This window comes from Galeopterus variegatus, unplaced genomic scaffold, assembly GCF_000696425.1.
Source record: "Galeopterus variegatus unplaced genomic scaffold, G_variegatus-3.0.2 Scaffold11458, whole genome shotgun sequence".
Classification (NCBI taxonomy): domain Eukaryota; kingdom Metazoa; phylum Chordata; class Mammalia; order Dermoptera; family Cynocephalidae; genus Galeopterus; species Galeopterus variegatus.
This window is the reverse complement of record NW_007737569.1, coordinates 12,596-25,831: the sequence shown is the minus strand read 5'-3', so window position 1 is coordinate 25,831 and position 13,236 is coordinate 12,596. Positions and strand designations below refer to the sequence as shown.

The 13,236-nt window shown below is 38.2% G+C and overlaps 1 protein-coding gene across 1 annotated transcript; it reads left to right on the top strand.

The window, feature by feature from the left end:
* Nucleotides 1–4,570: 4,570 nt before the first annotated feature.
* On the top strand, nucleotides 4,571–5,801 carry LOC103610644 (N-acetyllactosaminide alpha-1,3-galactosyltransferase-like 1; the record flags this gene model as incomplete). The annotated part of the gene is made up of 2 exons (XM_008594762.1): nucleotides 4,571–4,710; nucleotides 5,138–5,801. Coding segments are annotated over 2 exons (804 nt in total), but the record flags the coding sequence as incomplete, so codon positions are not given.
* Nucleotides 5,802–13,236: the final 7,435 nt, after the last annotated feature.

The following is a 13,236-nucleotide window of genomic DNA, read 5'->3' as shown; positions in this document are numbered from 1 at the left end:
TCCTTTTTGATTTCTTCTTTGACCCATTCTTTGCTTAGGAGCATTTTGTTTAATTTCCATGTATTTTTATGGTTTCTAGTGTCCCTTTTGTTATTGATTTCTAGTTTTATTCCATGGTGGTCAGACAAGGTAATTGATATGATTTCAATTTTTTAAAATTAGTTAAAACTTGGTTTGTGACCTACCATATGGTCTATTCTAGAGAATGTTCCATGTGCTGCTGAGAAGAATGTGTATTCTGCAACTGTTGGATGAAATGTTCTACAAACTTTCATTAGGTCCAATTGGTCTAGAGTAGAGATTAATTCTGATGTGTTGTGGTTAACTTTCGGGAACAGGAACCATACTTAGGCAGGCGCCTTATGATTTGATTGCGCCGCAACATGGCCCAATAGATATGTTGGAGTCTATCTCTCCCATTAGGTCTAATAGTAATTGCTCTGTATAACTGGGTGCTCCATAGTTGGCTGTACATGTATTTAGAATTTTTATATCTTCTGTTGAATCAATCCCTTTATCGTTATATAATGACCTTTCTTATCCTTTTTTACTTTCTTGGCTTGATGTCTATTTTATCTGATATAAGTATAGCTACTCCTGCTCTTTTTTTGTCTTCTATTTGCATGAAATATCTTTTTCCATCCCTTCACTTTCAATCAATGTTTGTCTTTATAGGGAAAGGGAGTTTCTTGTAGGAAGCATATTGTTCGTTCTTGTTTTATGATCCATTCAGCCATTGTCTTTTAATGAGGTCATTTAACCCATTTACATTTAGATTATTAATATATAGTCTTGCTGCTGCCATTTTATTGCTTTTATTCTGATAATTTAGTATATCATATTTTCCCATTTTTTTTGGTCTCACTGTCTTTGTGGTAAAGTGATTTTCTCTAGTAGTATCTTTTGATATCTCACTATTTATTTTTAGTATGTCTCATAATTTTTTGTCTGGTTACCATGAGGCTTATAAAAAACATGTTATAGTTATAAAAGATTATTTTAAGTTAATAATAATTTAACTTTGATATTTAAGAAGAAGGAAAAAACCAAAGCCAACTCTACACTTTGGCATCATTAGTCCCCACTTTTTGACATTTCATTAATTACGTCTTTTAATATTGCCTGTCTCTTTTACAGTTGTTGTATTTGTCGTTGTCTTGTCAGGTGTGTCCTTTAGACTTCATACTAAGGATATAAGTGGTTTATTCACCACACCTACAACACTGTAGTATTCTGAGGTTGTCTGTGTACTTACTTTACTAGTGAATTATGTACCTTCAAATATTTTCATCCTACTCTTTAGTGTCATCTTTTTACTTCAGCTCTTTGAATATAACATCCCATTTTCTTTCAGCCTACAGGGATTGTATTGACAAATCTGCTGAGAGATGTATTGAATGTTACGTGTTTCTTTTCTCTTGCTGCTTTCAGTATTCTTTCTTTGACTTTGGTTTTTAATAATTTGATTATGATGTGCCTTGGGGTGTTTCTGTGTGGATTGAATTTGATTGGCAACCTCTGAGTTTCTTGTATGTGAATACTGCCACTTTTCTCCATTCTTGGGAAATTTTCAGTCATTATTTCTTTGCAGATGCTTTCTAGATTTCTTCCTTTTTCTTCTCTTTGGGGTATTCCAATTATCAGAGGTTATTTTGCCTGAGGGAGTCCCATATTTGCTGTATTTCTTTTTCATTGTTTCTTGTTCTTTTTCTTTTGGATCTTGCCATTGGGTAGTTTCATATGTTCTATCTTCAAGCTCACTGATTCTTTCCTGTGTTTGCTTAGGTCTGCTCACGGAGCTTTCTATCAAATTTTTCAGTTCAGATAGTGTATTCTTTATTTCTAGAATTTCTATTTGGTTTTTAAAAATTGATTCTATACCTTTGTCAAGTTTCTTGTTCTGCTACTGAGTTGTTTTCCAGATATCATTTAATTTACTTTCTGTATTGATTTGTGATCTGAATTCTCTGTCAGACGTTTCATAAATCTTCTTTTCCTCTGTATACATTGCTGATGTTTTGTTGGTTTCCTTTCGTGGAATCATATTTCTCTGTTCTTTCTCAATCCTTGTGTCTTTATGTTGATGTTTGGGTACTTGAGGGGACTGCTACCTCCTCTAGGTTTTATAGGTGTTCTTTGCTGGTGTTAGATCTGTAATGGTTAACATCAAGGCTTTGTCTCTGGCCCATGTTTTTTTGTTTGTTTGTTTCTGTTTTTTCCATTCTGTGGTAGATTATTAGCTACCACCACCACTTAAACTGCACTGGAACTAATGTACTGCCATGTGGATAATTCCCAAATTGGGGAACTTGCTGTGGGGACCAGAACTTGAACTCTGTGCTTGAGCTAAATTGCTGCTTTGCTACTCATTTTCTGGGGAAAGCCCTTTGTGTGGAATGGATTTTAACTGTTGGCATTTTAATCACTTCTGGATCTGTGAGGTCATCACAGACTCCTCAGCTGTGTGGAATTTCTAGCCCAGGACTGACTCTTTCCTACACATTGCACCCCCCTGAAGTTCCTTCACCCTGACAGGTCTCCACTGAGACCAACTGCACCCCAATGTTCCCCCAGCAGGCCAGACTTTCTCCTACACTCCAAATGCTTCCCATAGGGCAGGCCATTCATAGATCCCTTGCAATGTCTCACTGACTTCCGGGTGGCTCCTTTCTCTGGTCTGCTGCAACCTCTTGCTCCTATGCAGGCCAAGGGGAACAGTGGTCTTACTGGCCTGAAGGCTGATATTGTGCACTCTAAAGCCCTCTTGTCCTTGCAGACTCTAAGCAGCTTCGCATAAAGGGCACTGTTGCAACTTTTGCCAGCTCCTGGAAGCTGCTCCATGTGCTACAGCTACTGCCTACTTCATACCAGGCCATCCCAGAAGTGGCCGGGACTCAGAATAATCAGAGCAGTCCCTATTCCCTCTCTCCCTCTCATTATGGCCTTTTGCACCTTCATGGATGCCATGGGTCTCTCTTCCTCTTCTCTGAGCTCCAGCAGTCCCAGGACAGCTGTCTTTGCTTTATAATAATTGTAAATTGATCAGTTGTTGGGAGGAACGATGCTGGGAATCATCTATTTTGCCATTTTGATGACATCATTCTGTCTCTTCTAGTTATTTTTGTCCAAATGTAATTGTCATTTGTTGTTTTGTCTGTCTTTGTGGGAAAGACAAGAAGTAGGGTCTTCTAGTTGTCCATCTTGCTGATATCACTCCTTCATACAGGTTTTTAATTGTCTTCTTTTTCGAGACTCTTTTTCTTTCATTCTGGCAGCAAATCTCTAATCTGATCTAATGAGAAAAGAGGGATAATCCTCAAACCCTTTCATCTTCTCAAATAGATATTGATTTGCATATGTAGCGTGTCATCACTGTGACAAGAATACATCTGGCCAGTGTTAAGGTGAATTTTGAGATTTGTGAGTCAAACAGAAGTGTACAACTATAAATTCTAAGTATAGAGAGAATTTTAAAATAACTGTATACGAAATAAGTAAGTGTGTAAGTTAAAGCATCCCTAAAACTCCTAAGGGAGCACTTTTGAAGGATTTGTTATTATATTATTTTTTATGACTATTATTAATATACTATTAATGGTTGCCAAATCCTATTCTTGTCTAGGTATGGATTTGTAATTAAAACTTGCAATCACCAACAGCAAAATGATTTCTAACTCTGTATTTAATTCCTTCCAAAATGAAGGCCTTAATTTCCTTTGATAGTTTAATGCCTTGCCTCCAGCCAAAAAATTTATTATTACTAATGCTGCCACTTCTGCTGTTGTTTTGTTATAATTAGAAGCAAATCTAATGATTTTCTCCATTTTGGGACTAATTGCATTTTCTTTCATGTATATCTATGGGCCTAAAGCATTAGGGAAAAGGTGAAAAGGGAGTATTCTAGATATTCCAGGAAAAGAGGAGAGAGAAGAAAAAGGAGAGGGAGAAAAAAAAATAAACATAAGAAGATAGTGGTACTGTCAGTTTTAGGCAACAATCAGAGAAATGTTTGGACACTGGGCTACCTAAATTTAAGCTGCAGTCAGAGCTCAAAAATAAATAAACAAACAAACAAACAGATAGATAGATAGATAAATAAATAAATAAATAAATAAATAAATAAATAAATAAATAAATAAATAAATAAATAAATAAATAAATAAATAAATAAATAAATAAATAAATAAATAAATAAATAAATAAATAAATAAATAAATAAATAAATAAAAATAACCCCTGGGCTCAAAAGTCAGTACTGTGTAATTACTAAAGTACGCACTCTGTAGCCAGGCTGGCTATATTATAAATCCTGACTCTGCCATCTATTATCTGTGTGATACTAAGCAATTTACTCAACAAATCTGTGCCCAAGTTTCCTCATATGAAAAATAAGGGTAATAATAGTAAAAATATAGGACATTGCAAGAATTAAGAAAGCTGTGTAAACACTTAAACACAGTTCCTGTCACATAGTACCTACTCTGTAATCATTGGCTATTATTACTTGGACAACCACTTCTGCTATCGTAATGAAATATTATCTGCTTAATTTGTTTCTTGTTTGTTCCACAGAAGACGTCCTGATGTTATAACAACAACTGAGTGGCACGCTCCAGTCATATGGGAAGGAACTTACAATAGACAGGTCCTGGAAAAATACTACAAGAGGCTGAACATTACCATAGGCTTGGCTGTATTTGCTACTGAAAAGTAGGTGCTAATATTCATCCTTTATTATTTTGGAAAAATATGGATGAGTACCCATGGACTTTCTACATCCAAAGAACTACTCATCATTAACCTTAATCATTATTTCTTGCTGTCCTGTAATAGTTATTTATAGCGGTTATCTTCTCCAGCCTTGGCTGAGTCCTTAACACTGTTGGGAATCTTTACACTAATATTCACTTAACTCTCTTTCCCTTTCTTCACAACAAACCTTACGGTTCTTCAGGTCCTCAAGCATACCACATTCTCTTTCACTAACCAGTACAATTGCAGCTGTAGACCCAACTTCTCTACCCCTACCTTCTTTAGCTTCACCGACGCATATGTTAGACACCATGTTGAAATAGCACGTACTCTCCTGATGTTTAGCAAAATAATTTTTTTCCTTTTTTTTTTTCATGTTTCACAGATTTGTAGAGTACCTGCAACAGTTCATACAATCTGCTAATAAGCACTTTATGATTGGCTACAATGTTATCTTTTACATCATGATTGATGACTTCACCAGGCTACCTCCCCTAGAGTTAGGTCCCCTTCGAACATGTAAAATATTTTCTATAATCAAAAAACAAGGCTTTCAAGATGCAATTCTCATCAACATGAAGAACTTAGAAATGCACCTCATAGATAGCATGCAACATGAAGTCGACTTTCTCTTCGTTATGGCTGTAAACCAGATCTTCAAGAATGACTTTGGGGTGGAAACCCTGGGCAGGTCTGTAGCCCAAATCCATGCATGGTGGTATTTTAACAATGCTAAAGATTTCCCATATGAGAGAAGACCTCGAGCAGCAGCTTTCATCCCCTTGGAACAGGGAGATTTCTATTACCACAGTGCAACATTTGGTGGCACACCCAATGAGGTTTTAACCCTCCTTCAAACATATCAAAAAGGAGCTATTCATGACATCACAAAAGAAGTTAAGAGCACGTATGAACAACACCTAAACAAATATTTTTTTCTCCACAAACCTGCTAAGCTGTTATCACCAGAATACAATTGGGATCCAAATTTTAAAACTCCTTTACAAATTAAACATGTTAACATAGCATGGCAGTCAGAAATGCTTTGATTGCTGTACCATTAGATTTATGAATTAATAAGTAAATCACAATAATTCCTTAAATATAAAACTTGTGAAATTTTTCAGTTTTTTTAGAAACTTAAAAAATGTACAATCTTCCAAAATAAATTATTTCTCTTCTTGCAATTTTGAATCATCTAATTCTACCTGTTGGATAAAAATTAAGTAGATGATAATTTAATGCAATGTTATTATCTATGTGATATACATGTGTCATAAATAATGTGGAAATACTTTCAGAGGCATAAAATGATTCTTTAATGAAGAAATACACCCAAACTCTAGTTCAGAAAAAAATTATGTATATGTGTACACTTTAATGCAATGTTATTATCTATGTGATATACATGTGTCATAAATAATGTGGAAATACTTTCGGAGGCATAAAATGATTTTTTAATGAAGAAATACACCCAAACTCTAGTTCAGAAAAAAATTATGTATATGTGTACACACACACACACACACACACACACACACACACACACAATATCAAAGGATTATATGTAAGGGGAGAAAATTAATATTCATCAACTCAGATATTTGCTATGTTTTTCAGTGTTGGGATATATATTGCTTGTGATTAATCTCCTCAATTAGTATTCAATCTGTCTAGTATCTGACTGAATTTAGGTGAACCAGAAACATTCTACCACATATGTATCTTACTTTTATTGTTACAAAGAGAGATGTTGAGTTCATATTTTTTTAAATGCTACAGAAATGTTATTTTAAAATAGGTATTCACTGAACTCCATAGCAAATGTACTCTTCTGGATACAGTCGGGGATAGAAAAAATGTTAGAAACATAATTTGTCCTCCTATAGCCTACAGTCTACCAGGGAGATAAGACTATATTTCTTTTGCAAGTTTAAAAGTGCTAAAAATCACAAGGAAGACATGGCTAAGATACTATGGTGGCTCAGGAAAGGGAGCAGCCACTTCCACGAGAACATGTAGTCATATTGGCTATGTTCTCATAAATTTAGTGAGGCATTATACCATATTTATAAGAACTGGAGGTTCTAAAATTACAAGTTTTAATCCCCTTTTATGAGCAAAAAAATGAGGTTTAGTAAGTATTCTGTAAATGATAAGTACTCTTGGTTATTAACATACCAAAATTATAATAAATATTGATGATGACTGTGGCAGGCAGGCTCTATGACTGCCCTTAATGGTCCATTTCTCCTGGTATTTGTGTACTTGTGTGATCCGCCTCTCCTCTCCCAACCTTGAGTGCAAGCTGAACATAGTGACTTGCCTTCAACCAACAGAATGTGACAGAGGGGATGAGATGTCACTTTCATGATCAGGTTACAAGATTGTGACTTCCGTATTACCAGTGGACTTTCTTGCTGCCTTTGATGTAGCAAGTTGCCATGTTGGAGAGGCCCTCATAGCGAGGAACTAAAGACAGCCTCCAGCCAACAACCAGAAAGGAACTGAGACCCCTCAGTCCAACAACCCTCAAGGAACTGAATACTAACAATCACATAAGTGAGCTCGGAAGCAGATCTTTCCCCAGTTGAGTCTTCACATGAGACCTCATTGCCAGCCAACATCTTGATTACAGCTTTGTGAGGAACCCAGAAACAGAAGATCCAGCTAAGCCATGCCCAGATTCCTGACCCACAGAAACTGTGAGATAATAAATGTGTGTAGTTCAGTGGGTGGTTGTTATGCAGCAATAGGTAACTAATATAGATTTGGTAGCTGGAAACGGGGTACTGCCATAAAAAATACCTAAAATTGTGAGAGTGACTTTGGAACTGGGCAGTGGATAGAAGGTGAAAACACTTTGAGAAGCATGATAGAGAAAGTCTAAATTGCTTTGAACAGACTATTCATAGAAACTGGCACTTTGAGGACACTGCCAGGGAGAGCTCGAAAGGAAATGGGGAACTTATTATTGGAAACTGGAGGAAGGGAGATCTTTGTTATGCAGTGACAGAAACTTGGCAACAGTGTCTCCTGCAGTTACATGGGAAACAGAACATGTATCTGACGAGCTTGCTTATGTAGCTAAGGAGATTTCCAGGCTTTCTTCTTCCTGTTTATAGTAAAACGTGAGAGAAGAGAGATGAATTGAGGAAAGAACTGTAAAATAAAAAGAACCCTGCTTTCTTTGAGTCTTTGGTCCTACACAAGATGACCTGCTTCTGGACACATTTCTCCCTGTTACTCCCCTCTAAGTGCAGCTACAAACCCTGGAAATAATTACACACAACCATAAAAGGACTCTGAAAGAAGAAGGTAGACTGCCTAGGAACCTCAGGATTTGAGAAGTAACACCATGGTGAGTTCCCCGGGATTTCTTCTTATCTCCCATATATTCCAGACTGGGCACTGGTGAGGCCTACAGCTCAGAACTACCAAAAGGCATAGACCAAAAAAAAAAAAGCCCTAAGAAAAGCTGGCTGTCTCTGGCCAAAGGTTCAGGAAAGAGACAGCCCAGCAGAGACCTAGTGAGGAACTCCACCTCCCCTCCATACCTGGCTGGCTTGCTCTGCCTGTACCAGCAGCACCTACAAAGAGTAGGTGGAAAATTCCACCCCCCATCACCCCCCCAGGACCAACAGGACCAGAGTCTCCTGGCCTTCTGCTCAGCAGTGGAGGGAGACCCAAGCCAGAAATCCCTTGGCCCGCCACCACGAGGCAGAGTAACCCAGGCCTCCCATCTCCCAGCATCTCCCAGACATCCCCAGTGGCAAAAGATGACCCACGCATAGTGTTTCCTGACCCTCCCTCTCCACCATCAGTGCCAGAAGGCAGCCCAGATAGGTGCTTCCCTCCCTTAGCAGTTCCAACAGAGATCGAGTAAGAAGACTGTCAGCACCAAAGCAGGTCCTGGGAAACACCCTTTGTCCCATAAGCCCAACATCCTTCACCCACCACCTAGAGGCACTGGGATCCCAAGAAAGTACCTTTTGTCCCCTCAAGCAACACCAGCAGGGATCAAGCAGGAACGCCCATTCCTGGCACTGGCCAGCCCAGATAGCAGGCTCAGGGAAGTGCTCACTGCCCCACGGCCCGCATCTCCCTCACTCCACCTAGCAGGACAAGGCCTGATACAGTGCATTCCACCCCTGCAGGCAGCACCAGCGAGAAAGAGCAGGAGCCTCAGCGGAACCAGCTGAACAAAGCAAACTAGAAAGAACAGCGCTGTATAGGCTCTGAAACCGTTACTGCCATTGAAATCACAGCCCAAAAAAGTAGGCCAGGAACTATGCACTGTATTAGCCAGAGTTCTCTAATGAAACAGAGTCAAGAAGATGGATACACACACATGCACACACACATGCACACACACATACATACATACATACACACATGCACACACGTACACACCAGAGGGTACTTCAAAAAGTTCATAGAAAAAATAGAATTAAAAAATGATATGAGTCTTTCCAAGAGCTATTGAAAGATCCCTCATGTGCGTATATGTAGAGAGAGAGAGATTTATAGCAGGAATTGGCTCACACAATTAAGGAGGCTGAGAAGTCCCAGGATTTGCCATCTGCAAGCTGGAGAACGAGGAAAGCTGGAAAAGTACTTTAGTTTGAATACCAAGTCCCGAAAACAAGGAGCACCAGTTTCCAAGCGCAGGAAAATATGAACGTCCCAGCTTAAACAGGGAGCATATTTGCCCTTTCTCCACTTTATTGAGCTACTCAGGCCCTCAGTGGTTTGGATGATACCCGCCCACATTGGTGAGGGTGATCTTCACTCAGTCTACCAATTCAAATGCTAATCTCCACCAGAAGCGCCTCACAGACACACCCAGAAATAGTGTTTACCAGCTATCTGGGCATCCTTTAACCAACTCAAATTGATACATAAAATTAACCATCACAGGTTGTATATTATATGATTCCATCTATATGACATTTTGGAAAAGGCAAAACCATAGAGATGATAGACACTTCAGTGGTTGCCAGGGTTTGGGGGCTGGGAGGGTTAAATAAGTGAAGCACAGGGGATTTTTCAAGGTGGTGAAACTATTCTGTATGATACTGTAATGGTGGATACATGTTACTAGGCATGTGTCAAAATCCATAGAACTTTACAGCACTGGATAGAATGTAGACTGTGACAAAAAAATAAAAATAAAAACTAACTATGTTACAAATATATGAATTGAGTTCACTGAAGAGGTTGAGGGGACAACATGCTGACCTAACTTTGGAAAGTAACCTTAGAAATGAGGGGAGACTGTAAGACTAAAAGCAAAAGGAACCACACATAAGGACTGGACTCTAGCTGGTAGAATTTTTTCCCATGGGGTATGGGTCGACAGTTCTGAAACCACCATCCGTGGACATACTGGAATTGAACAACTAAGTAAATTGGTGGCAAATGGTGGGAGCCAGGTTTCTCACTTTTGGAAAGTGAGGTTACAGACAAGCAAAAGGAGGAGGCCAGAATGATCCACACGGTAATGGATAAGAGTTCGAGACATCAGTATGAACTCACGTTTAGCTTAATATAGATACAAACGGATACCTGTAGAAATATTTATAAGCATGTGTATATACACAGATTAGTAGAAACACATATATTTCCTTGTTCTGTCAGCTGAGAGGGGCTTAGAAATATGACTTTCTAGTAGCAACAAGTAGATCTAAGCCCAGACCTTGGTTTATAATACCATTCTCCAATAAAAGGAACCAGAGCCCCTTGGAGAAATTGCTTATTCCAGAGCATGGGTACGAAATATACAAGATGGGCCTTGTCTTGGTTTTCTGCTGCTTATAACAGAATATCTGAAACTGGGTAATTTATAAAGAAACAAAAATTATTTCTTACGGATCTGGAGGCTGGAAAGTCTAACATTGAGGGGCACGTCTGGCGAGGGCCTTCTTGCTGGTGGGGGCTTTCTGCAGGCTCTGAGGCTGTGCAGGGTATCCTATGACAAAAGAGTCAGAGCATGTGAACATGCCTCTTCCACTCCTTCTAAAGCCACCAGTTCCACTCCCATAATAAACCATTAATCCATTTACCCACTAATCCATGAATGGATTAATTCATTTGTAAGGACAGAGCCCTTATGGCTCAATCACCTGCTAAAGACCCATGGTCCTATTTCCCACCCTCTTAATACTGTTAACAATGGGAATAAAGTTTCAACATGAGTTTTGGAGGGAACATTCTAATCACAGCATTTCACCACTGGCCCCCCCAAACTCATGTCTTTCTTGGATATAAATACAGTTGGCTCTTTAATAACATGGGAGTTAGGGGTGCCTGCCACCCATGCAGTCAAAAGTTCACACATAACTTTTGACTCCCCCCAAAATTTAACTACTAATAGACTACTGTTAACCAGAAGCCTTATCAATAACATATTCAGTCAATTAACATATTTTTGTGTTATAAATATTATATACAGTATTCTTATAATATAATAAACTAGAGAAAAGAAAATGTTAGTAAGAAAATCTTAAGAAACAGAAAATACATTTACAGTGCTATACTGTATTTAACGGTTCCATAAGTTTACATAGTCTGTTTCCAAGATGATTTATAAAGAAACAAAATTTATTTCTTAAAAATCTGGAGGCTGGAAAGTCTGTCTGTCAGTACCTATTGTCTCCTATGATACAAAACACTGTAGATGCTACACATATTAGTAACACTACACATCAAAAATGAAAAGATAATGTGGAAAAGAAACTCACATTTATGGACAGGTGTAACGATTTATGCATTGATCACAAAGAAGCAGCAATAATATGATTGCTTTATGGTAGCCTCGTGTAATTGATACAATTGCTTCACAGTAGCCTAGCCTATATGCTAATGAATAAATTACTATAACGTTTTTATGTCATACAGTATTACAGGCATATCTGTAATATGGTATCAGAAACATTGTTCCATACTTTTTAAAACCACTTACCTGCATGATAGGTTGATATGCAGTTTCTCCAATTACAAGAGAGGCATACTGTAATGTAATGTAATTCTTTGAAAGCAAAGTTATAAAACAGTAAAAAAAAAAACTAACACATTATTAATTTTATATTAAATATGACTCACCTTATGCCTACATATGGATAGGTTATCCACTTCAGTACAAGTCTTGCTCACAATATTCCACATGATAAATACTTAGGCGATGATGATGGTGATGATGATAACACAAAAGCATCTCATACAGTTCTTGCCATACAGTTATATTTTCACATGAAGACACTCACACACATACACAACAGATAAGTTTATTAACTGTACACCATAATGATTATTTACTATTTACTAAGTGGAAGTGGATTATCATAAAGGTCTTCAACTTCATCATCTTCACGTTGAGTGGGCTGGGGGCGGCGGGAAGGGGAGACGGGAGAGGCAGACACAGTTGATGTAACTTTACAGGAATATATTGTAATCTCTATCTGACTTTTATGCCTTTCCATTTCTCTAGAAATGTTTCTATATGGTACCAATCTTTCTTCCACCATTTGCTTTCATTTCAGTGCCTGTATCGTAGAAGGGTCCATGTCATAAAAGCAGTCGTGAATAATTGGAACCCTTCTGCCGGGTTGTCTAGTATCAGTTTATTTTCTGCCACTGCTTCGTTTCCTTTTTTTTTTTTTTTTTTTTTTTCATCATCTGGCACTGATTCAGAAACACTCATCTCCATCAAGTCATCTTCTGTTAATTGCTCTGGTGTGGTGTAGATTAGCTCTTAAATTTCTCCACGATTTGTATCTTGAAAGTTTTTACCCCCTGACCTTTTTTGCCATATCCACAATCTCTTTCATGATTCCCTTGATTGGCTCTGTCATAAATCATGTGAAGTCATACACAACATCTGGACACAGTTTTCTCCAGCAGAAATTTATTGATTCAGGCTTAATTGCTCTCTTAGCTTTCTCGATAACAACAATGGCACCTTTAGTGATGTAATCCTTCCAGGCTTTCATAATGTTCTCTCTATTGGGTTCTCTTCCATCACATTGACAGTCCTTTCCTCTGAGTATCCTGTGCCTTAAAGGTCCTTATAACCCCCTGATCTAGAGGCTGGACTAATGACATCGTGTTTAGGAGCAAGTAGATCATGTCAATGCCTTTACCATTGAACTCCTGGGTTCTGGGTGGCCAGGGGCATTGTCCAATATCAAAGGAATTTTAAAAGGCAGTCCCTTACTGGCAAGGTACTTCCTGACTTTAGGGACAAAGCATCAATGAAACCAATCCAGAAAAAGGGTTTTCTTTGTCCAAGCCTTCTTGTTGTACAACCAAAAGGCTGGCAGCTATGTTTTTCTTTTCTTTTTAAGGCTCAGGGTTGAGCAGCTTTATAGATAAGGGCATTCCTGATCAAAAACCCTACAGCATTTGCACAAAACAGTAGTTAGCCTATCCCTTCCTGCCTGAAATCCTGGTGCACACTTTTTTTTTTTTTTTTTTTTTCTTTTT